Below are 26,138 nucleotides of genomic sequence, written 5' to 3' on the forward strand. Positions count from 1 at the left end.
TGATCCGACCAGCCCTACAGCTGTAACTTGGAGAAGGAAATGGTAACCCCCTCCAGTATTCTTGCCCAGAAAATTCCATGGACAGGGGAGTCTGGCGGGCTATGACCTTGAGATCGCAAAGAGTCGGACACAACTGAGCAACTTCACTCACTCACTCACAGCTTTACCACTTATATGTAGAGGAAGCCTTGTTTACCAGAATGTTCCTTGCCCTGACTTTTCTATATATGTTGATATGCTGGAGCTGAAATCTCACCAACAGGCCAAACACACCAGGCGCCAGTGACAGACTGGCTAATAGATGGTGGCTGTCCTTGTCCGTCATCTGGAGTGAGAGCTCATAGTCTCTTCACGGCATTGCTGCTGCCAATCAGAATGGATACATGAGCTACACTGTATTTGCTGCTAGATTCCCTAAAGGAATAAGCAGAGTTCACCGAGATAGAACTTAATGGGGATAAACAGAAACATCCAAATCATCAAGTATAAGAGTAGAGGAAATGAAGATTTGGCTTAGCAGAAATCCGTGTGGAAAAGACTTAGAATTGATTGCTAGCAGGTTCAATATGAGTATAGATTACAGTGGGTCGGGGGTGCCGCACACACACACATACTTAGAGCTTTAAAGGTATTGATAGAATTAATGGTGCACAAGAGCTGTGACAGCCCTGCTCTGCTCTGTACTGATGCAGCCACACTAGGGTCTTGGACTTGAGTTTAAGAGTCATGGTTTAAAAATGTTATCAATAAACAAGAAATTTTAATTCATAAGGTAATAGAGATGATAAGGGGAACTTGAAATTATATTTTAATGAAGAACAGTGTCTAAGTATCAATGGACGTTCAGCCTGGTAAACAGAACCTTCGGGGATGTGATAGTTTCCAGGAGATGAGAATAAACTTGTGCACAAAGCAGAATTCAGATCAGTGGGTTATTAGAAAAAGGAGAGCTTCCAAATGCAAGTGGACAGTAACAATTCTGCTTGGAAAACTCTATGTGATACCCACGGGGTTTTGGACTAGACCAGTGGTTTTTCTAAAACTAGCACCGTCTGAAGCTCTACAAAAAGCAGACTTCCAGGTCTCACTCTAGATTTTCTGAGTCACAGTCATCTGGGGTAAGGCCTGGGATTTGTGTTGTTAATAGCTCCCACCTGATTCTCTAGTGGCCAGTGTGGGAACTACTGGACCAGTTGAACTCTAAAGAACCTTCCATAGTCTGTGAATCTATTATTCCCAGTTGTCTGTCCCAGGAGGCCACGTGCATAGTGGGAGGAGCAGCCTGAGCCGAATGAATAGGTTCAAACCCAGCTGGGTCTCCACTTAGCTCTGTGAAGTTGACTAAGTTGCTCCACCTCGGTTTCCTCATCTGTTAAAACAGGATAACAGTCGTGCCTGTTATAGAGTGTTGCCAAGAATAAATGAACACAACAGTGCTAACATATGACATACATAAGTATTGGTTATTATTTTTCATACCAGAAAATGATGCATCCATTTACAAGACAGTTTGATTCATGAATATTTAAGAGCCAGAGGAGAAGGAAATAATTCCAAACTGAAGACCTTTTCTTTTCACTTTTACTTTATTAATTATCTTTTGAAATGGTTCTAGCTTTCATAAGCATTTTAATACAGAACATATGCAAAAATTTATTTGAGTGATTCAAGATTATCAAAACATAAGTAGGAATATAAAGTTTACTTTCTAGGAATGCAAAACAATGGAATTTGTAGAGAGTAAATGAGAATAAACTGAAGTCTCAAAAAGTTTGCTGAGATTTCTTTGTGGAACCATGACCATCCAACTTTATTTTTTAAGAAAGTGAAATATACAGGTCTTAGGTATATAATCTGATGACTTCTGGTAAATGAATATACCCTGTAACTACCAAACTAAGATATAGAACCATTACGTCACTTTGGAAAATTCTCATGTCCCCTTCCAGTCAATCCCTGCCCCCAGAAGGCAACACGGCTCTGAATTCTAACATTAGAATAGCTGTGCTGTTCTTGAAATTTATATGGATGAAATCACACAGTATGTTCTCTTTTCTATCTGACATCTTTACCTATATGTTATGTTTTTTATTCTGATGTATGTTGTTTGTAAATCAATCGATTCTTCTAGTTTTCAGCTATTATTTCATTGTATAAATACATTACCATTTGCTTATCAATTCTTGTGTTGAACATTTAGATCATTTTGAGTTTTCTATGATGTATAAAGCTGCTATGAACATTTTGCACAAGTCTCTTTTTATACTAAGTTTTTGTTCCTTTTGGGTAAATGTCTAGTAGAATTTCTGAGTCACACAGTAAGTCTAAGTTTATAAAAAACTGAAAACTTTCCTATTTTACATTGTTCTGTATGTGGATTTTGGTTGTTCCATGTGGTTATTTATATTTGGTATTGTTTTATTTGCTGTTTATTGCTTTATTTGATGCTCGCACTTGTAATAGTTATGAGATGATTTTGAATTGTTCTTTTAATTTTCATTTCCTGGTGACAAATGATGCTGAGCACCTTTTCGTTTGCTTACTGATCATTTTTTATATCTTCTTTTATGGAATATCTGATCAAATAGTTTCTCCTTTGAAAAAGTTGAATTGTTTGTCTTTTTATTGTCGATTTGTAGGAGTTAATTATATATTCTAGACAGAAGTCCTGAATCAGATATATGAATTGCAGTTATTTTTTCCCAGGATGTGGCTTACTTGGTTTTCTTGATGTGTCTCTTTATAAGCAAAAGCTTTTGATTTTTTGTAAAATCCAATTTATCTTTTTATTAATATTCACTGTGTTTTATTTCTTAAGAAATCCATGCCTATGCTAAGTTCACAGAAATAATCCCCTGTATTTTTCTAGAAGCTTTATAGCTTTACCTTTATATTTGAGTCTACAATCAATCTTAATTTTAATGTGTACTGTGATGTAGAGATTGTGTTCATTTTTTTTTTTATTTCCTCCACTTATTCAATTATTCCAGCACCATTTGCTCAAAAACTTTTTATTTCTCCCATGGAATTGCCTTGATACCTTTGTTGAAAATCAGTGAAAGGTATCAAAAGATACAAAATTCCAGCTATTAGATAATTAAGTACTGGGGATGTAATGAACAACATGATGACTATAGTTTAACTCTGCTATATATTTGAAAGTTGCTAAGAGTAGATCCTAAAATTTTTTGTAACAAGGACTTTTGTTTTCTTTTTTTGAATCTATGTGAGATAATGGATGTTAACTAAACTCACTGTGGTAATCATTTAGCAATATATGTATGTCAAGTCATTGTTGTGTATACCATAAAGTTACACAGAGCTGCATGTCAGTTATATCTCAATGAAAGGGAAAGCATTACAATATTGTAAAGTAATTAGCCCCCAACTAAAATAAATAAATTTATAAAAAAAAAAAAAGAAAGAAAGGGAAAGTAAATCAATTGATTCTTTGGATATAGGTCTAGTTCTGGATTCTCTGTTCCATTCATGGCTTTTGTCCATTATTATGCTTATTATTGGCATAAAATTGTTCATAATATTTTCTTATTATCCTTTTAAAATTGTCTGTGGCTTTTGTACTAAAAATAATTCTTTTATAGTAATTTATGTTGCCTTTTTTAAAAACATTCATCAAGCTTGTTAATGGTAATACTTGTTTGATCCTTTCAAAGAACAGATTTTGGTTTTGTTTTCTTTTTTTTTTTTGGTAATTTGTGTTATATTATTGACACTTCTATATTATTTCTTTCCTTATACTTGATTTTGTTTTAATTTTATTATCATTTTCTAGTTTCACAGCATTTAAACTTTGACCAATGAGTTTACGCCTTTGATTCTTTCTAACACAAAGCTATGTATTTTCCTTTAAAAATGGATTACACTTGTCAAAATATCTTCTGATTTCTCTTTGGAATTTTTCCCCTTTGACAATAGGTTATTTAGAAGTATTTTAGATCTTTTTATAAATAATACTATTATTTATCCTTATTGATTTCAATGGTGGTCAAAGAAATCACAGTACAAAATGTAATTATTTGTAATTTATTAAGAATTGTCAATGGCTTAGCATATTCCCTAACTTAGTTTACTTGCTGTACACTTGAAAGTATTGTGTATTCTTCAGTTGTTGAGGATAGCATTCTATAAACTATAGTACAATATAGTTGATAGTTTCATTTAGATCTTTTAAAATTCACTAATTGTTTTATCTTACTGTTCTGTCAGCTACTGAGATTGGAGTGTTAAATCTTTTACAGTTATGGTGTTTGTTTCTGCCTGTAGTTCAATCAGTTCTTACCTCATGTATCTTTATGCTTTATTAGTTAAACTGCATTTAGAACTGTTAGGTTCTCCTAATGAGTTTCTCCCTTTATTATTACAAAACATCTTCTTTATCTCTGGAAATCCTTTTTGTCTTGAAGTCTGTTTTGTCTGATTTTAATATAGGCACTTTCACTTCTAGGTTAATCAAATACTTTTTATCATCCCATTTTATTTTCTCTAGAGTCTCCTAAGCTTTGTATCTTTGTATTTATTTCTAAGGGATTAGGATGCATTCATAAATGACCACTGTCTATATTTAAGTTAATATTGGTCAATTTATTATTTCTTAATTGTTAAGTATATTTTATATAAAATATAATGAGCTTTCAACAATACTGCTTACTCTTACTCATTCTTGTCACATATTGGGTTGGTCAGAAAGTTTGAGGTTTTCATAATATGTTACAACTCAATATTTTTACATCTGTGTGCAGAATAAGCAGCACAATACACAACATAGTGTTATAGTTTTTGCTTTAAATTACTATTTTTAAATAAACTTAGAGCAATAAAAGATACCAATCTATTAATCACTTACGGTGTTACTCGCTTTTCCCTATGGGTGTGAGTCTGCATCTGATGTCGTTTGCCTTCCAACTGAAGAGCTTTGTAAGCATTTCTCTAGTGCAAGTCTCCTGGCAGACCATTCTTTTTTATTTCATTTATTGAAAATGCCCTTATTCCACTTGAAAGTTTGAAGGATATTTTTGCAGGATATGGAATCCTAAGTTGACAATTGTTTTGTTTTGTTTGTTTCACCACTTTTTGTTCCTTAGACAATTCAAGCGCATTTCCCTCCTGGTCCTCTCTGTTTGCTGTTTGCCCTGTACTCTCCCTGGGCAACTCTTTAACCAGTTCCTCACGTCACAGGCTAGTTCTTGTCTCTCCAGTTTCATTCCATGCTACTCAGAGATCTCTGTTAACCATACTATCCAAAACCAGCCTTCTTCTCTTTGACTTTCTCGTTTTCCTGTTTACATCCTCCGTTAGTATTTCCACAATGTTTGTCTCTGTTTCCTTGTTTTTTGTCTTTCTATGTGAATAGCTCCATATGAAAATTTACTCTATATTCTCTTATATTCTCGGCATTTGGTGAAATATCTGTCATCACAATAAAGGCACGATGATGTTTCCCTAATGTAGAATGAGTGCAGCTGAAGTTACAGGGGCATCCAAAGTCTAACTTTGCTAGAACTGAAAAGACACATTGAGTAGTCACACTACTAAACTCTCCAGGACCATCTGTTTTACACACTGTGCTAGGGAATATAAATTTATAAGTGAAGCATCTTCAGGAAGCTTTTCCAGATTCTCTAAGTTGGAAACAATCTCCTCCTCTAGTTCTCCTAACAATCCACTTCATTCTGACTGTAGTACTTTTTGTGATTGACCTTGTATTATTGCTATTTTGTGTACATATCTTCCGGAGGAGGAAATGGCAACCCACTCCAGTTCTTGCCTGGAGAATCCCATGGACAGGGGAGCCCGGTGGACTGCTGTTCATGGGGTCGCAAGGAGTTGAACACGTCTGAGTGACTAAGCACAGCATACATATCTTCCCACTACAACTGGGTTGTCAGCCCTTGCAGGCGAGAATGACATTTCAGAGCACATAGTGGCACTCCTGCAGAAATAGCCTTTATATCTGCAGAGGTTTGTGTATACACATAAAATGGCATTGCACTGAAAATGAATTGAATAAGAAAGTTAGCATTTTTGTTTAATAAGGTTCTCCATTTCTCTGAGGAAAAAGGAGCTGTATAATTCCAAAGTAATTAGGATTTCAGCTGAACGTTAATAAAGCCCTAAGTTCCCACCAAGGACACTGTGTCATGTGTGGGGGAGGACTCCTTTGCCCCTTCTCTGCCTTTGTTCTTGTTTATATGCACTGCCTTTCCAGTTTATGCTCCCTGTAGTTTGCATTGCAATAAAGTGGCAAATATTTCCTGCCCACGCTTCTGTTTGGCTGCAGAGCTGGAGAACTGTAATGGAAAGCAACAGATCAGAATATTTTTTAGATTTGTTGGTGCTCTTAAAAATGCCCATTTTAAAACATAAATATTTATGCCTCTTGCCACGCTCAACCTCCATTCGTTGTGAGGAGACCGTTGATGAGTCTGTAGTCTGAAGAGGACCCATATAAACACTGGTTACCATTTATTATGGTAAGATTGATGGAGAACTCTGGAGGCAGGAATGCCTGAAGCTAGCTTTTATATTTTGATTCCATGCATAAAAGAGGAGATAGACCAGCCCTGCATAAGCATTCAAACAACTCACATGCAGGTTGTGATAACTTACTGCCTCTGGGTTTGGAGACTACAGTAACCTTTCCGAATCATGCACACCTGTGAGATGGAAAAGCCATGAAACCACAGCTCTTCTTTATAGAATAACTTTTTTCTTTAAGACCCATATTGTTCTGACAAATTCAAGCTACCAAAAGGAGTATGACTCTATGGGGTGGTACTTTTTAAAATGTGTGTGTACGTGTGTGTATTGGAGGTTAGGGTTACAAGTCTGAAAGTTCTTGTAGAGTCTCAGGCCCCATCCAAGGTTTATAGGATCAGAACTTTCAGACGCTGTGCCTAGGAATCCGTATTTTAACACCATCACCAGAGCATCTGCTAGGATATCCAGGAGTCTTTGCTTGAGGGAAAAGAGAGACAAGAATTACCTCTTTCGTCTCTGATCTGTCAGTCTGTGCCTGAAAAGTTTTAAGTCCCTTAGATTGCTTCTCAAGAAGATACTGTGTGTGGTTTCATTGCTTTTTTTCATAACTGAATTGACTCTTCATTGAATAATTAGTAAGTCAATGTCCAATTATTCTGTAACTGAAGCTAAAAGAAAACAACTTAATCCATACTCTGGCCAGATCAACTTCTCATGCCATGTCAAATAGGTTTCTCAGAAACATGCATTGAACTGTAGGAATTTGAAAGTCTGCAGAAGTTCTACCCTTTGTCACATAATGGACACAAGATCAATTCTGATGACACGGCAGTGTTCCACAAGCAGGGCTCACTGGATATCATCAGAACTAACTTTACTTTTGCCATCCACTGCCCTTTCATGCCATCTCTGGAGGGTTAATTTTTTCCTACCCTGGGGGTACAAACTGGGGTAAGTTTCATGAATTTTCACTCACTTTTAAGTAGTAAAGCGTTCTTGACTTTCAATCTTAGATACTCAAAAGCTCTGTGTCATTAACTGATACATCCAAGTGTCTTCTGAAAAAAAGAAATACACACAGCTTTGAAGCCGACAGTTATCTTTATTCGGTGGACTTTGTGGAAGACTTTAGCCCAAGATACAGTCTCTCGGATAGCTCTGAAGGACTGTTCCAAAAAAAATAAGGGAGGACCAGGATATATAGGAGTTTTTGCTGAGAGAAAAAACATAACAAAACGTGTATTCAAACATCAGAAGATTACTGCTAATAAGAAAAACAAAACGTTTCGAGTTAATGATTTTAGTGCTTTTCTATCTCTGGGAAGATGCAAGAGTCTTGGGCTCACTGAAGCCATTTCCTTTGATGTTCACCTTTACTACCTGGGGCCAGTATCCTGTTTTTCTCCACCCTGAATCCCCTCAGGCAGCACCGGCGTCAGGAGCAGCTGCAGAGGCTGATGGCTCCTTTGTTTACTGCAATGGCAAGTGACATCCTTTGTTCACACAGGATAGAAGAGTGATTTTTAAATAACTCCGAACTTAATTGAAAGTGAGTTTTCCCCCCTCCCACAGGTCAGTTCTGCTTGGGCTGCCTGTTTGCCATGCAGAAGGAGGCAGTAGGCTTCTCTCTTCTTCTCTGCCCTTGGCTTTTGCTTTTCTTCCTTTATCTCAGCTCAGGTTCCTCCAGGGCTGAGGGATGCAGGGTATCAGGTTAGAAAGGTAAGGGAGATAAAGGCTTACTTGATAGATACACAGACAAAACTAGCTAGATGCCATTTGACTGTTTCCCGTGGGGTGATTTTATAGCTTTTTCAAGAATTCAGCATTACTTGATACTTAGCCCTAACCTAAGTATCTCTTCTGGGGTCACTTTAAGGCCCTCGATATCCAGCTGAACCCTATAGCATCCTTCTGCTGAGGTCACGTTGCCCCAGCCATTCATACGTGGCACACACGTGGTCTGTGGGACACTTCTCATCTTTTGCTTTAATAAGCTCTGAGAATAAATGCCAGGTACAGTCCTTCCACCTCTCTTACTTTCCCATCGGAACAGCTAAGCAGCCACACTCTCTAGTTCTTTGGATCTTGAGGGTGGTGTCCAGTCCAGAACACTCAAACTCAGGAAGGAATTTCTCAAGATCTCCAGGTAGTTCCACTGAATCCTTTTCCAGGGATTTGAGGTGAAAGAGAAGGAATCCCCCCATCTGACATGGACAAGGGTAAGTCAAACTCATAGTGTGAGATAGCTCCCTGCTCCCTTTACTAAATTCTCTTTCTTCTCAGTCTCTTTTTTCAGACTGGTGATGAGTGGCCAGCTTGAGTCAGAAATTGGTTCTTTATCACTTCCTTTGAATGCCCTTAACTGGGACTCTTATCTCTACTTTAGTCATGGTGGTGTAGCTAGTATCTGTGTCTTAGAATTTCAACTTAGGACTTCCTCCAGGGCATTGGTAAATAAAGATTCCCTTATAATACCTCTTTGCAATCATATAATAACTAGTTGATGTTGATTATTTGTGTGTAGCAGACACTACTTTATACACACCTTATCTTACTCAGTCCTCCTCACAATCTTATAAGAAAACAGAAGTTCAGAGAAGTCAAATAATATTTGTAAAGTCACTCAGGTAATAGGTTGCAAAATTCTTCCAACTCTATGCATTACTTTCTTCTTAGGAAAACAAGAGTGATATTGCCCCTTAAAAAATATGCATTCATCTGGAAAAATACTATAACTGTTTAATATTTTGGGTTTGACAATGGGAAGACAGAATCTTGGAGTAAAATTAACAAGAAGCCTCACTTGCTAAGCATTTGAATGTATGCATTCACTTATTTCTTAAAAAACCTTGTGATATGGATGGCTTTGTCTTCATCTCGTAGATGAAAAAACCGAAGCCAATGTGACTTCCCCTACATTGCAGTACAACCAGGACTATTTGGAGCCAAGACTTAAAACCTGAAGTTTCAGCCGTGACTCTGAAGCTACTTTTTCTCTCCACTCTGATGGGGACATAGCAGCAGAAGGAATATGAGCTGTGGCGGGTGTTTGGTTGAAGTTTCTTTCTAACACATTTGACTCTAGATGAGTCAATATTATATGGGAGTCAAGGTTTTGTTTGTTTGGTTTTTTTTTAACTAATCTTCATGAAAACAAAGAGCATCTTATTTATCTTGGAATCCTTAATATCTGGTCCAAAGTTGATACTCTATTGCTGGATGAACTAAATGAGTAAACAGATGAATGAATAACTTTGATTTCAACTCTCTGGTGGAAAGTGATTTTTCATGTGACTTAAGTTAGTTGGGGCTTCCCTGGAGGACCAGTGGTTATAACTTCACCTTCCATTGCAGGGGATGTGGGTTTGATCCCTGGTCAGGGAGTTAAGGTCCCACGTGCCTTGGGGTCAAAAAACCAAAACATAAAATAGAAATGATATTGTAACAAATTCAATGAAGACTTACTTTAAAATTATCCACAGTAAAAAAAAAAAAAATCTTTAAAAATAAATAGATGAATTAATCCTTCTCCTGGGTATTTTCATTTTATAAGATGATCCTGGGAGAAGAGCTGTCATGAATGATATCAAAAGCTGAATTTCTGATTCTGTGATTGGAATAGAGGTGGAAGAGGAATTGAAGCAGAATTTTTCTCTGGAGTCTCAGATTTCATTGCAGAAACAGTAGTTTACCACATCTGTCTGCCTTAAAGAAAAAGTAGAATGCTTCTTTATTTGGGTTACAAAATATCCAGAAACATTTTACACCAAGAAGTATGTCCTAATCATTTCAGTCATTCAGCAATGAGACAGGCTGCTTCCAAGGTATTCACAGTCAGCTTCTGCTAAGGAACCTGCTGGTTGGGTTCTTAGGAGAAGGGATTGAAATGTAACTGGTGGGTTAGATCGGATGCCTTCTAAGACAGTCTGTCCCCGAATGTTCGGAGATTCCAGGATTTGTTCCGGTGGTTGATGACAATGGTGCAGCTAACCAGGTCTGTGTGTCTGTCATCCACAGGTCTGAGGCGCAATTACAGATGCACCACCTGCAGTGTCTCTCTGAACTCAATAGAACAGTATCACGCCCATCTGAAAGGATCCAAACACCAGACCAAGTAGGTACTTTCATGCCTTCACTGTTCAGTCCTTTTGTACGTAACCTTTAGTATGATGAATGAAGGCTAACCGCTTTACTTACTGCAAAATAAGTAGATGAAAACTACATCTCTTATCTCCAAGGTTCCCTTGATATTTATGCCACTCAAGCCTACAGAGCCTGCCTGGTACTGCTTGAAGAATGACTTTCTCCTTTTTTTTTTTGGATACAGTGATGACAACTTTTTTTCCATTTCTTTTCTTCTTTTCAAGGACAGTGAGCACATTTGTATGAACTTGCCAGGAACCTTTAAGTCTATATTAAATTTTTTAAAATAAACAATATAATCTCTCTTAATACTGTGGGGATGGGCCAGGCCTCCTTGTTGTGAAGTCAGATTCTATTCATGTCTTCTACCACTTTCTGTTTCTGGAAGAGTGTGGTTGATTAGTCTGGAAAACTAACAAATCTGGAATTTTAAGTCATTCACAGGTATAGCTATTTTCAATTGAATGGAAACTCATTCCCTACTCCCTCTGATTCTCATGACTTTACACCAGAAAAGGCTAATCAGGCATTGTTTCCCCTGTATATATGCTGCTCATCTTTTTAGAAAACCAATACTTTTAGGTATTTTTAAAGTAGCTGCTAGAACTGCTAATAAAATCTAACAAAATAGGGGAAAAACAAAGGATATCTAAAAAATATGCAATTTTCCTGAATATAATTGTTTTTATTTCTCTCGTATTCATGAGCAGAATCATTGCAACAGATTTGACTATATCAGGGCCTCATGAATACTGAATGACTCATTGAACAAACATTGATGGAGCCCCCACATGTGTCAGACCCTGAGTGTGCCCTGGGGAAGAAAAGACGAGTGGACTTACGCCTTCCTCTTGGGGAACTCTCTGCCAAGCTGGGGAAACAGTCATGTAAACACATTGATTGTTCACTGTTACCATATAGTAGGCACCCGGAGCTTTGAGGACCAGGGACAGGGAAAGAACTCCAGGGACATCGATGCAGAGGCTGAGTTCATAACAATGAAGTCGGGATCTGATTTTGTTTGCCAAGCTGGGGAAACAGTCATGTAAACACAATGATTGTTCACTGTTACCATATAGTAAGCACCCGGAGCTTTGAGGACCAGGGACAGGGAAAGATCTCCAGGGACATCGATGCAGAGGCTGAGTTCATAACAATGAAGTCAGGATCTGATTTTGTTTTCTATTATCACCCAAGGGCCAGCACAGCCCTTGATACATTTCCAGTACTTCATGAACTTTCCTGATGGGCTTCCCAGGTAACTCAGTGGTAAAGAATCCACTTACCATGCAGGAGATGCGAGTTTGATCCCTGGATTGGGAAGAGCCCTTGGAGGAGGAAATGGCAACCCACTCCAGTATTCTTGTCTGGGAAATCCAATGGACAGAGGAGCCTGGCGGGCTACAGTCCATGGGGTCGCAGAGTCAGCTGCGACTTAGTGACTAAACAAGAACAATACATTGCTGATGACATGAATGTGTGACTTTAAAAGATAAGCAATGACTTTCCAAGCAGGTATATGAGGAAGGTGCATTCCAGGCAAGGAAGTTTCTTTGCAGAGATATTGTAAAGATGTACATCACAATGGGTCTGGCTTCAGTGGGGGAGTTTAAGCCCAGAGTTTCTGACTGACCCTTACTGACTCAGTTTTTCCTCCATGTTGTGCTGTTGGGTGAGTCAAATCTGCTTTCATGACTTGCTTTACTCTTATTCACCCCAACAGGGCTTTTATCAAGGAAACTCTTCAAAAGCAATATTTTCTATGATTGGTTACCGAGCACCTGCATTGATTATTAGGAGATGTTGTCCTACCTGCCACCCCCAACCAAAAACGTAATCTCTTCAGCATCTCTGATCATCACAGCGTATGCATTCTAACCAACATGCACACACCTTACAAGGAGCTGCAGCATGAAATAATCATCATTTAGGGCATATTTATTGCTCTTCATGGGTAGAAAAATGTAGACAATAATGACTTTAGGAGGCAAGGATCACGTAGATAACTAACCCAGGTAGATAGCATCTCAGTTTTAGGAAAATGTCTGCTTCTCTCTGTGTTCATATAAAACTTCCTGTGATAGAACTTGAGCCAGGCATAGTCACACCCATTACCTTATTTTGTCCCCTTAACTACCTCAACATACCTATTGTGCTTAGTCACTCAAGTTGTGTCTGACTCTTTGCGAACCCATGGACTGTAGCCCGCCAGGCTCTTCTGTCCATGGCGATTCTCCAGGCAAGAATACTGGAGTGGGTTACCATGCCCTCCTTCAGGGGATCTCCCCAACCCAGGGATCAAATCCAGGTCTCCTGCATTGCAGGTGGATTCTTTACCCCCTGAGCCACCAGAGAAGCCCAAGAATACTGGAGTGGGTAGCCTATCCCTTCTCCAGGGGATCTTCCAGACCCAGGAATCAAGTTGGGGTCTCCTGCATTGCACGCGTATTCTTTACCGGCTAAGCTCCCAGGGAAGCCCCAACATACATATTACTGACCCATTATTTGATTTGAGAAAACCAAGGCTCAGAGAAGCTGAGTCAGCCAATACCTGAAAAATGGCAGAACCAGGACTGGACTCAGCAGCGTCGGACTCACGCTTCTAATTAATTCATGTCATTCAGTCACCGCAGACAGGCTTGGGACACAGGATGTCAGGGACAGCCGGTAGAAGGCCCCGTGGTGAATTTTGAAAAAGGGCATCACCTCCCTAGTGTAATTTAATAAACATACATGACTTCAGAAGGGTACATTGCCTCCTGTGGTCCCTTCTTTTCAATAAACAAGACAGTTTGCTTTTTTTTTTTTTAACCACAAAAGTACGAGGTTGCTGTGCTTCTGAAGAGTGAAATGAGGAAAATGTGAAGAAAACAATTGTCGCAGCTCCGCCCCACTGGTCTGGTTCATCTGCTATTATACTGAATCTGAGTATCTTGCATGTGTGTTTATGTGTGTCTTGGTTTATGAGACAGACAGCTCCGTAACTTTCTTGTAATATCCTTGTTAGGTTTGGTTTCAAGTGTGTGGGGCCTCCTTAAACAAGTTGAGAGCTTTTCCTTCTATTTCTAATCCCTGAATGAGTTTGTGGTAGACCGCTTCTGTTTCTTATCTTAACTGCTAGGAAGATTTCATTGGTGAAGTCATCTAGGCCTAGAGATTTATGCTTTGCTGTTCAGTTGCTAAGTCATGTTCGATTCTCTGCGACCCCATGGACTGCAGCACGCCAGGCTTCCCTGTCCTTCACCGTTTCCTGGAGTTTGCTCAAACTCATGTCCATCGAGTTGGTGATGCTGTATAACCATCTCCTCTTCTGTCACCCCCTTCCCCTTTTGTCTTCAATCTTTTCCAACGTCAGGGTCTTTTCCAACGAGTTGGTGATGGATTTATGCTATGGTAGCATTTTAATTAGAAATGTAGGTTTTTTTACTACAGTACTGTTCATATTTTCTATTTTTCTTATACCAGCTTAAATAAGCTTTCAATGAATGTGTCCATTTTATTTACATTTTAAAATATATTGGTATAAAGTTGTTCATTTTATCACCTAATTCTATTTTTGATGTCTGTAGAATATTTTTCTCTCTGGACATTGTTTATTTGTTTCTTCCTCTTTTTTTTTTGGCTCAACTTTTTGTTGGAAGTTTATCATTCTTTATTAGGTTTCTTTTAGATGATCAGATGTTGGGGATTTGTTGATTTTCTTTATGTGCAATTATTTTATGACCTTTAAAACATTATTTTCTTTTTTCTACTTTTCTAGGTTTAATCTGCATTTCCCCTCTAGCTTCTTAATATAAAATGGTAGGATCCATAATGAAAAAAGTCTGAAAAAGAAAAAAAAAAGTATATATAAAGTATATATATATATATATATATATATATATATATATATATATAAATGGAATCACTTTGCTGTACACTTGAAACTAACACAACATTGTGAATTAACTATTGCTGTTATTGTTTAGTCACTAAAGTTGTGTCTGACTGTTTTTCAACTCTTTTGTATGGACTGTATACGTCAATATAAAACTTAGAAAAAAGAAAAAGTGTAAGTTAGCAATTTTTCAATATTTTTTCTTTTTCTAGTATAAGAATTTATGGAGAAGGCAATGGCACCCCACTCCAGTACTCTTGCCTGGAAAATCCCATGGACGGAGGAGCCTGGTAGGCTACAGTCCAGGGGGTCGCTAAGAGTTGGACACGACTGAGCGACTTCACTTTCACTTTTCCCTTTCATGCACTGGAGAAAACAATGACAACCCACTCCAGTGTTCTTGCCTGGAGAATCCCAGGGACGGCGGAGCCTGGTGGGCTGCCGTCTATGGGGTCGCACAGAGTCGGACACGACTGAAGTGACTTAGCAGCAGCAGTATAAGAATTTAAGGTTTACAATGTACCTCAACAGATTGTTTTAGCTGCATTCTAAAAGCAACTTTTTGTATTACAAAAGTTTTAATATGTATTATTTGTTACTTATTTCAATATACTTTATGTTTTGCTTCTTCTACTCATGTTTGTTTAGAAATTCTCTTATACTCATGTTTGATTAGAAGTGTTATGTCTAAAATAAAATATTTGTAAGATTTTTCTATTTATATTTTTTGTAATTTATTTGTATCTGGATTCTACCAGGGTCAGAGAAAATATTCTAAATGACCTCAGTCCCTTGAAATTTGTATAGATTTACTCTGTTCCCTGGGGCTTCCCAGGTAGTGCTAGTGGTAAAGAACCTGCCTGCCAACGCAGGAGAGTTAAGAGATGCAGGTCCAATCCCTGCGTCAGGAAGATTCTCTGGAGGAAGGCATGGCAACCCACTCCAGTTTTTTTGCCTGGAGAATCCCATGGATAGAGGAGCCTGGTGGGCTATAGTCCATGGGGTTGCAAAGAGTCAGACGACTGAAGTGACTTAGCATGCATGCATGCACTTTGTTTGCCAGGCATATAGTCAATTTTGCTCATGTATAATGTTTAGTTGAAAAGAATTTACTGTTGGGTAAATGGTCCTTGCTATCAATTAGATAGTTTCTTAATCTAGTTCAAATTAGTATATCCTCACTGATTTTTTTTTTGTCTGCTTGTTATATCCAAGAAAAGCAGACATAATTAAAAACTTCCAACTATACGTATGGATTAGCCTATGTGTCCTGTTAATCCTTTTTATTTAGTTTTATATATTTAAAGATATATTATTAGCTGCTTACAAATTTAGGATTTTTATTATCTTCTTATTGTATGGGCCCTTTTTCTAAAATCATCTTTTGCCATCATGAAATGTCTTTCTTTGTTACTAGTAGTATTTTCCTTGAGGTATACCGACATCAACTACAGCAGCTCTTCAAGGCTTTCAAAAGCTTTTTCCTTTAAATTGCATCCAGGTCTTATTTTGTCTTCAGGTGGAAGGTTAGTGTGACCAGTTACTCAACCAGAACCAGAAATAGAGGTCAGCCAAATGGTTTTTTAACTGTTCTAATCTAAGTCAACATAAGTATTAAAGTGTCAGTAATTTTCAAGGTTTTATATTTATATTTTTAGCAATCATTTCTAGAGAAGTGTTGAGATGAGCAAAGATGATTCAGTTGTGTAGTGGAAAGAACACTGAATTTTATTTCTAGGGCAATTTTGCCACTGAGTGACCCTGGACACCGACAAACCTTCTTTCAGTCTCACTTCCCTCAAAGATGAGCGATTACTGCTGCCAAGAATGAGACAAATGTGCTTCCACTTTCCATGCTTTACTCATGATCCTGGTATTCTTTTTTATAAAACCTGAATTCAGACCTAAAATTCCTCCTGAAACATGCCCCCAGTCAGCCTTGACTGTTTATTGAAACTGGCAATCACCCTCCCCTGCCCCAATTATGTCCAGCCAGAACTTCAGAATACGACCTCATTTGTAAATAGAGTCTTTACAGAAGTAAAAGTTGAGAATCTCAAGATGAAATCTTTCTGGATTTATGAGACTGACTTACGGTGTCTTTATAAGGGGATGAAAAGGGAGATTTGAACACATGAAGAAGGTGGCCATGTGAAAACAGATTCGGAGATCGGAGTTTGCTTCCTTCCAAGCCAAGGACCACCAGGAAGAAGCCAGCAGGGTCTGGGAGAGGCCAGGGGGATTCTCCTCCATAGATGTCAAGGGGAGAGCGCCCAGCTGACACCTTGATTTCAGACTTCCATCTTCTAGAACTTCCATTCTCTAGAAAGAATACATTTCTGTTATTTGAAGTCACTCAGCTCTGACTACTTTTTGAGGATAACCCTAGGAAATTAATATGGTGTGAAACATCCATGCTTTGTTTTGTAAGTAATCCTTCAGTCCTGTTTTCCTGGACAACTGCTTACAATGCTAATCCCAATCATGACAATGATGGTGGTGGTGATGATGATGGTGGAGAGGATGGTGTGATGGTGATGCCACCATGGATAACTGAAGTGGGACTTGTATGAGACTGGGACACAGCTACAGACTAAAATGCTTTGAAAGTAACACATCTCATACACATAGCAGTCCTATAATTGGCCAGAACCTCACATCTCCACTTTATAGGTTAGGAAATTGAATCTCAGACTTGTCCAAGGCCCCCAGAATAACTGGTCGGCAGAGCCAAGAACAGAAGTCAGATTTATTGGCAACCTTTACTATTACTGTTATAATAATACTTAAGAGCAATATGACAATAATAGCATTATTTAAGTATTATTATAACTGTAATAGTAAAGGTTGCCAATAACCTGACTTCTGTTCTTGGCTCAACTAGTTAAATGGCTTTTTCTTTTTTAGACAAATGTCATAAACAGCAAAATGACAGTCAAATGTTGCTCCATGGTTAAATAGTGAGAGAAATATTCAGTATCTAATGAGATTAAAGGTTTAGAAATGCAAATGATCACCCTGACATATAAAGCAATTGCCCATTAGTGGATTTTTCAGCATTTCCAGGAGATCTAGCCTGTCAATTAGTACAAACGTTTAAAATGAAATTTAAAGGCACATGAGTATATACTATAGACTAATGAACAGTCCTCGCCATAATGTACTTAAATTTGAGTTTAGGGAACACTTCAAGTTTCAGGACATTATATTACCTAGAATTAAAGGATATAAAAGTTGTCATTACTTACTTTGATATTTCAGACGGTTGAAAATGAGATACAAGTGTCTAAGAGAATAAATCTGATCGACCACAATTTAGTTGTAATTTCTAAATGTGCTGCTTCCTTTGAGAAGAAGCCTGAAGTGGTGATATGCACTGCTTTTTCTGCAATTTTTTCCCAATTAATATGAATCATCCAGACAAAACCTTCATGTTATTCATTTCCCCATTATGTTCATTTATTTGTGAAGTGATTGAATGGATGTTCAGTCTAATTTTCAGAGCTGGAATATATTTGCTTTAAAAACCTTGGAATTCAGTTCTCGCATTCAGGACATTAGTTGGGTGGGAGTACAATCAATAATAATAAAGAAGATATTTTTGCAAGAGATGCCAAGCATGAAGAACCTACTGGAATTATAGTAAATTTGTTGCTGTTCAGTTGCACACCATGCTGCAATGTTTTCCAGTACCTCCCAGAGTTTGCTCAGTTCCGTGTCCATTGCTGTCTAACCATCTCACCCTCTGCTGCCCCCTTCTCCTTTTGCCTTCAGTCTTTCCCAGCTTCAGGGTCTTTTCCAGTGAGTCGTCTCTTTGCTTCAGCCAAAGTATTGAAGCTTCAGCTTCAATATTGGGCTTCCCTGGTGGCTCAGTGGTAAAGAATCTGCCTGCCAACTCAGGAGACACAGGTGACTTGGATTCAATCCCTGGGTCGGGAAGATCCCCTGGAGGAGGAAATGGCAAACCCACTCCAGTATTCCTGCCTGGGAAATCCCATGGACAGAGGAGCCTGGCGGGCTACAGTTCATGGGATCACAAAGCGTCAGACACAACTTAGTGACTGTACAGCAATAGCAATTATAATAAGTAAAGCACCTCAATATTCCAAGGTGATGTTCTCTTCAGAAACAAGCCAACAAACAAAAGCCACGTCAAGGCGTGGACTCCTTTGAAGGCTAAAAATATAGGGATTTTTGTTGAACTTTCAGTGTCATTTCCTGTCAGTAACCAATTTCTATAACCAGAGGGGTTGGGACTTTGGTTCTGAGTGCTGAGATCAACGGGGCATGAGACAGTGTTGAAAACAGAGCTGTCCTTACCCAAAGAGAGTGAAGTCAGTTCTCCTCTGCTGATAATTATGTGTAAGCTGCTTGGAAAGGCTTGGAATAAAGGGCACGGTCTAGAATCCAAGGCACCTGCTTTGCTTGTTCCAGTTTACGAATTTGGCTGTGCAGACGAGCCCCTGTAGGAAGTGGAGCTTGTGGAGTGTCACCACGTCTTTCCAGCCCAAGGGCTAGATTTCCCTCCTGTGTGCTCAGTCGCTTGTCTTGTCCGACTCTTTGCCACCCTGGACCGTAGCCTGCCAGGCTCCTCTGTCCATGGGACTCTCCAGGCATGGGTTGTCATTTCCTTCTCCAGGGGATCCTCCCAACTCAGGGATCGAACATGCATTTATGTCCCCTGCATTGACAGGAGGGTTCTTTACCATTAGCGCCACCTGGGAAGCCCATTTACATCCTAGGCACTATGAACAGGGTGCCTGGTGAAGCACAAAGATGAGGTTGAGGCAGGGTTTGTGGATCAAAGGCCATTCTCTATTTAGCCCTGCTTTTTAAAATGTATTTATTAAACTATAGTTGCTTTGCAATGTTGTGTTACTTTCAGGCATACAGCTTCAGATTCTTTTCCATTATATGTTGTTACAAGATATCAAATATAGTACTATACAGTAAATTCTTGTGTTTTGTCTATTTTATATATGGTAGTATGTATCTGTTAATCCCAAACTTCTAATTTATCCCTCCCCTCCTTTACCTGTTGTCACCATAAGTTAGTTTTCCATGTCTGTGAATCTGTTTCTGTTTTGTAGATAAGTTCATTTGTATCATTTTTTAGATTCCACACATAAGTGATATCATATGATATTTATCTTTCTCTGCCTGAGTTGCTTCACTTAGTAGAATATCCTCTAGGTCCGTCCATGTTGCTGCAAATGGCAAAGGTTCATTCATTTTTGATGGCCGAGTAATATTCCACTGTATATGTTTACCACATCTTTATCCATTCCTCTGTTGATGGCCACTTAGGTTGCTTCTATGTCTTGGCTATTGTGAGTAGTTTTACTGTGAACATTGGAGTGCATGTATATTTACAAATTAATTTGTGTCCTGTCTGGATATATGCCCAGGAGTGGGATTGCTGGACCATATAATAACTCTATTATTAGTTTTTTTAAGGAACCTCCAGTCTTTTCCACAATTAACCCTGTTTTTAATTGAATATTCAAGTCCACTATTGTTGAGAGTCCTCCCTTCTCTGTGGAAGGCCTTAGAGTCCAATTTCTCAAATGGAAGAGACAGTAGCCTATAGATAAAGGAATTCCAGAGAAGCAGGAAGAAGCTATATATGTCCCTCTCTATAACACTGGTCCACTCCAGTACTCTTGCCTGGAAAATCCCATGGACGGAGGAGCCTGGTAGGCTGCAGTCCATGGGGTCGCTAAGAGTCGGACATGACTTAGAGGCTTCACTTTCACTTTTCCCTTTCATGCACTGGAGAAGGAAATGGCAACCCACTCCAGTGTTCTTGCCTGGAGAATCCCAGGGACGGCGGAGCCTGGTGGGCTGCCGTCTATGGGGTCGCACAGAGTCGGACACGACTGAAGCGACTTAGCAGCAGCATAACACTGGTACACAGGCAATTCTAATATCTCTGGTTTTCTTAAATCTCACTTGCATGCTTTTGCTCTATGTGCCATATCTAAGGATACATTGCAATTTCAATCCGTGAATAGATTAGGCCTTTTGTGGGCTTGGAGAGAACTAAATAGAGAGCTCTTTCACTCTTCCATATTATTTACAGAATGACTGATGACCCCTCCTACCCTCTAGCTCACTCGTTTCCCATCCCCCTCCTTCTGGATGTGATGTGAAAGTCGCTCAGTCGTGCCCAGCTCTTTGCAACCCCATGGACTATACAGTCCATGGAATTCTCTAAGCCAGAATACTGGAGTGGGCAGCCTATCCCTTCTCCAGTGGATCTTCCCAACCCAGGAATCAAACTGGGGTCTCTGGCATTGCAGGTGGATAATTTACCAACTGAGCTAGCAGGAAAGCCTGGAGGGCCTTTGATTTTGACCTGCTTGACATTTGCATGAGTCATGGCTGTCTCCAGAGTGGTCTGAGCTGACGGTTTCAAGTCGCAGCTTTGATCGTGAGTCCCCTCACCTACCTCTTGTGTTCTTATGTTACTGCTTCAGAACATCACTTAGGTCTCCTACGGACTTCCCTGGTGGTCCAGTAGTTGAGACTTCATCTTCCAGTGCAGGAGGCACGGGCTGGATTCCTGGTCAGGGAGCTAGGATCCGACATGCTTCACAGCCAAAAAACCAAAACATGAAGCAGAAACAATATTGTAACAAATTCTGTAAAGACTTTAAAAAGAGTTCACATCAAAAAAAAAAGAAGAAGAAAGAAAGTCACTTAGTACCAACTTCCAAGGGTGCAAGGCTGTTACCTGACTTGGTTCTGGAAAGTTCATCTGCGTCAAGACAGAAAAGAACCACCAGAAGGACGTGATGAAGCCCAATAGTCCTGGCCTGGGAGGTGGACAGCAAGTCCTAGATCAGTGCTTCTCAAATCATGTCTCCTCACTGAGTTTCAAAGCTCTCACTGAATATAGGGCAGTCAAGATCTCTGTTAACCCAGCATTATCTAATTTTATGCTTCAAGGTTGAGCTTTTTAAACTTTTTAGGATTTTCCAGCTGCAGAAGAGTGGCTCTCAAGTCACTCTTCTTTAGGGTTTATTTGTCTCTTGCTGAGTGGCCCAGAAATTGACCAACCCCCTCAGAGTCAGGTTCTGCCAAAGGAAAGGTGTCCTACAGGCCTGTTTATCCTGTACTTAAACAAAGACGAAGGGGCTTTTCAAAGGCTATGACTTGGGGCAAAAGAGGCGAAGTTCGTTGCCCAAGGAGAGAGTAGAGGAAAAAGCTTCCTTTCACTTTATTCCGTGTTGTGAATACCAAGCACTCATTCTGTCAGTTTCTCCGGCCAACAGGGTGGATGAGAGACACGAGGAAGGCTGGAGAGGGGACCTTGGCCCCTCGCCTGAGCAGTCAGGCTTCTGGTTTCATACTCACTCCTGGCCTTTGTAAGTTACTGTAACCTGTTGTCACTCATCTCACCAGAGTTGATCAGAAACTAGAATATGTCCATTTGTTAACTATCCTGAGCTGCCTTGACTTCTACTCTGACCTAACTCTGGTAAAATATTGAATTTGGCCAACATTTGCCTAATCTCTTAAAATTATCATAGAACAGGAAATGCCAGGAAACTGACTTAAGCTAAAGAAAGGACCTTGCTTCATGTAGGTCAATGCTGGCAGGGGAGTGGTTGGAGGAGACAGGATGGGGATGGAAGCGTGCCATGGTTATGGTTTTGAGTCTGGCTCTCCATCACTGCCCTTTAACTGGAGGAGAGGACTGAGTCGGTCCAATCTGGCTGGGATTTTCCTAGTGTAAATAAAGGAGGTAGTAGTTGGAGTGACTGGACAAATCTACCCTTCACCCCATTTAATTCACTCCAATGACCAAAATCAGTTGAGCACCTACTGTGTTTGAGACATTGAAATCTTTCTTAGGGATAATAGATTATTATGCCTCTCAACAAGCTTGTAATCTAGTTGAGGGGATGCAATGCATAGTCAAGCAAATGCAGCTAAAATCAATACAGGATATGTTGGCACAAAATGCTGCTGGAATTCAGAAGAAGTGGTTGCCTCTGGTCGGAGGCCTGAAAGAAAAGTGCTCAAGGGTGAGGGGAGGGAAGGGGCTTAGGAATGAGACCATCAGGGTTCAGTCCTGGCTCTGCAGCTTCTGACTGGGTGACCTTGAGTTTCTTATGCAAAGACCTCTTGAGCTTAAGTTTCCACACCTGAAAAATGTGACATATTTTAAAAAAATAAAGAAAAATAAAATTAAAGAAAAAATAGAAGGAAAAAATAAAAATAAATAAATAAAAATTCTTAGCAAAACTGTGATGAGGACTGAGTTTTAAGAGCAACAATAGCAAAAAATATGGAACTTCTTAGACAATACTTGGCTTGAATGGCATGAACCTTATTCTCATAAGTGTTAGTTGTCATTCTGTATTAATGAAATTACATTTGAAATGGGCTTTGGGGAACAGGGATATGAATATTGATGGATCCCTTAGGACTTTTTGTCCTAAGTACTCTTTTTGGCTTTCCTGGTGGCTCAGCTGATAAAGAATCTGCCTGCAATGCAGAAGAGCTGGGTTTGATCCATGGATTCGGAAGATCCCCTGGAGAAGGAAATGGCAACGCACTCCAGTATTCTTGCCTGGAGAAGCCCCACGGACAGGGGAGCTGGGCAGGCTGTAGTCCATGGGGTCACAAAGAGTCAGACACAACTGAGTGATATGTGCACTCCTTCTGTAAGATTGCTCCAGAATTCTTCATAGCAAAGTCCAGTTGCTTGCTCAAAGCTGGGGTTTTGGACTCGGACGAAAGTTCAGGCCCATTCAGGGTTTAGAACCCAAATTGACCTAAATCAGACAGCGGAATATAAAGAATTATCTAGGACAGTCTTCAGAAGGCTAATCTCATTATTTTATTAAAGAATCATTGATTTACAATGTTGTGTTAATTTCTGCTGTACAGCAAAGTGATTAAGTTTTATATATATATATATATATTCTTTTCCATGATGATTTATTACAAGATATTGAATACCATTCCCTGTGCTACACAATAGGACAATGTTGTTTATCTATTCTTTCTCTCTCTATATATATATATATGTGTGTGTGTGTGTGTGTGTATGTATGGTAGTTTACATCTGTTAATCCATCCTTCACCTCCCCCACTCTCCCCTCTTGGTAACCATAAGTCTGTTCTCCATATCTATGAGTCTGTTTCACAGATAGATTCATTTGTATCATATTTTAGATTCCACATATAAGTGATATCATATGATATTTATCTTTCTCTGTCTGATTTACTTCTCTCACTGTGACAGTCTCTAGGTCCTCCATGTTGCTGCAGATGACATTATTTCATTCTTTTTTATGGAGAAATAACATTTTTTGAATGCTCCCAGTGTGTGTGTGTGTGTGTGTGTGTGGTCTTTACACTCTGATTCCTACTCAGGCTTCTGACTTTCTCTGGCTCTGATTACCAGTTACATTTTGTCAGTCATCTGTAATTAGCACTCTATTCTCTAAAGACCAGGAGTTATAAACCTCGAAAGTAAATAAAATAAATGGGACTATACTCCTGGATGCATTTCCAAAAATCATTATTCTAATATTCTTTTGAGACTCCTTGGAGAGATTTTCTTTACCATTCTGCTAACACAGACCACATTTTTCTTCTTCATTTGCATTTTTTATTTCACCATTGAAAAATAATATGTATCCTTTTTTATGCAGGCATCTGTCTGCTGCAGCTCATGCTAAATCATAGCTAATCTCAGCATTAACTTATTAAATCTGACTTTGATTCACAGCATTTGATAAATGGCCCTATCTTTCAGAATCTGGAAGGGTTTTCTCAAAAAACAAATGATCTTCCTGTATTAGAGAGTCACCTCTGCAGGTGTTAACTACTCTTATTTAAGTTATAACTCAACAATAAACATTTTGAAGATTTTTGTTTGTTTTTTTCCTTCTTTGAGTTAAAATTTTCTAGGCCATTCTATAGTGGGTTAAGCATAGCAAGATGTAATCAGAATCTGGACCTCAGTCTGAATATACATTTTTGAGCATCATTATAGTATATATATATGTGTGTGTGTGTGTGTGTGTGTGTCACTTTGAATAGTCCTTAACAGAAAATAGGAACGTGTATTTCCTTTTCTATAGGTTTTAGGGTCACAGAGAAATCTCAGTGCGTGTCATGCTGAGTAGTCAAATACAAATCAAAATCTAGCTAGCTTTCAAAATGTTGGTGACATTTCAAGTTCAGGACACAATTACTTCAAAGTTCTACCCACAGCTTCTGGTCCTGTTATATACTCCCCAGAGATATATCTGTCTTTTTGCTTCCTTATTTAAGTGCTCTTTCTTCTAAAGACACCTAACAGGCTAACATGTGCTCTTTACTCTGTTTGATTCCAAAACCATCACTGCCGAATTTATTCCTGTTCTAACAAGAAAGATCTTATAATAGCCTCAAATAGAGGAGTTTCAGACCTCTGATTTGGCTTCCTTGATAATGGATAAAACTCAAACAATAGATTCTGTGTTCTAACATCTTTCCAGTGCTAAATAAGATAAATTTCCTAACAGCTAAGATTTTCATGGTCAGGCAACTTATTAAGTTGCTCTTGAGTATCTGTAATAGAAAGGACCCTTTTAGACCAACTACACAGTTTTCTATTTTTTGGAACTAGATGTCATGATTGTGTTATTTCATATTATATAAGAATCCTGCAGGTAAAAAGGATGCTTTCTGTGTAAGAGAGAGACCAGTTCAGAATGCAATCTGAGCAATTCATTACAGACAGGAAATTTACTGAATTAGCAAGGAAGACGTTTGCTGTTCACCTTCTGAAAGTGACAGGAAAGAAGTCAGACTCCCTCACAGCAGTATTTCAGAAAAACATCAGTACAAGTTAAAGATCTACCAGCTGGTTTCTTGTATGTATGCACATTGAAGAGGCATCTCTCATTTAAATTTAACTCTCAAGAAACCTAGTTACAAGCCACTAATTAGTCAACCTTCTAGAACATACAATGGATAGTTCTATATTGAATCTTGAGAGTTCATTCTGCTGATGGAATTTGCTCCACTCATGAGCTGGACATTTTCATTGAAACAATAAGTCATGGTGAAAGAACTCCAGGTCATCCATTGATTGGGTCAATAGTTGAGTCAATCATGACAGAGTGATCCACTGCATTTTAGGTTCCAAGTCACTTAGCAGAGAATGATAAACTAACAAGTTAACTTCCTTATCCTTAAAGCACTCATGCACTTTTTAAATACCTAAACACTAAAGCTTTGGGATCCCCAAGAGTAACCTCTCATTTTGGGGTCCATTGAAATTGCAGGAGAGAGGGTTGGTGGCCCGTCTCACTGATGGAGGCTGACAAATTCTCTGAGCAGCTGCCAACTGCAGTGGAACTGGGTGACCAGGCATAGCATCCCCTGCTGTGTGTCCAAGAAAGGGTCACCAGAAACGCACATTTTAGGTGCAGCTTTTAATTTCTATAGCAGCTGGGAACCTGAGCTGGGAAGGGAAGAGAAAAGATGGTCTGAGGATGCAGGAGGGGTGTCAAATATGAACAGGATGAAGCATCAAGAAAGCGCTTGCCGTTTTGTTGTCTGGACTGTCACAGAAGCTTTGCCTTCTAAGACTTTACCCCAAAAGCCATTG

General features: G+C 39.0%; 1 protein-coding gene and 1 long non-coding RNA gene across 20 annotated transcripts in view; one reads left to right on the forward strand and one right to left on the reverse strand.

The window, feature by feature from the left end:
* Positions 1-26,138, forward strand: part of ZMAT4 (zinc finger matrin-type 4) — a 362,048-nt gene that overhangs the window by 296,698 nt on the left and 39,212 nt on the right. For 13 of the 19 annotated variants that reach the window (XR_014061914.1, XR_014061915.1, XR_014061916.1 and 10 more), the window contains one exon: positions 10,516-10,612. Coding sequence is in view for 15 of the 19 variants with exons in the window: in XM_081519262.1 (XP_081375388.1) it covers positions 10,516-10,612 (97 nt within the window). In the remaining 4 variants the exon portion in view is untranslated. Of the gene's footprint in view, positions 1-10,515; positions 10,617-10,736; positions 10,933-26,138 lie in introns of those variants that run through there. The other 6 variants (XM_081519257.1, XM_081519265.1, XM_081519258.1 and 3 more) reach the window with 2 other exon arrangements.
* LOC145517007 (uncharacterized) lies at positions 4,786-7,286 on the reverse strand. The gene is made up of 2 exons (XR_014061922.1): positions 7,004-7,286; positions 4,786-6,308 (listed from the first exon to the last, which is right to left on the reverse strand). It is a non-coding gene; the product is annotated as an uncharacterized LOC145517007 (long non-coding RNA).

The sequence above is a fragment of the Giraffa tippelskirchi genome, chromosome 8 (genome assembly GCF_054371585.1).
Source record: "Giraffa tippelskirchi isolate mGirTip1 chromosome 8, T2T-mGirTip1v1.2.pri, whole genome shotgun sequence".
Classification (NCBI taxonomy): Eukaryota; Metazoa; Chordata; class Mammalia; order Artiodactyla; family Giraffidae; genus Giraffa; species Giraffa tippelskirchi.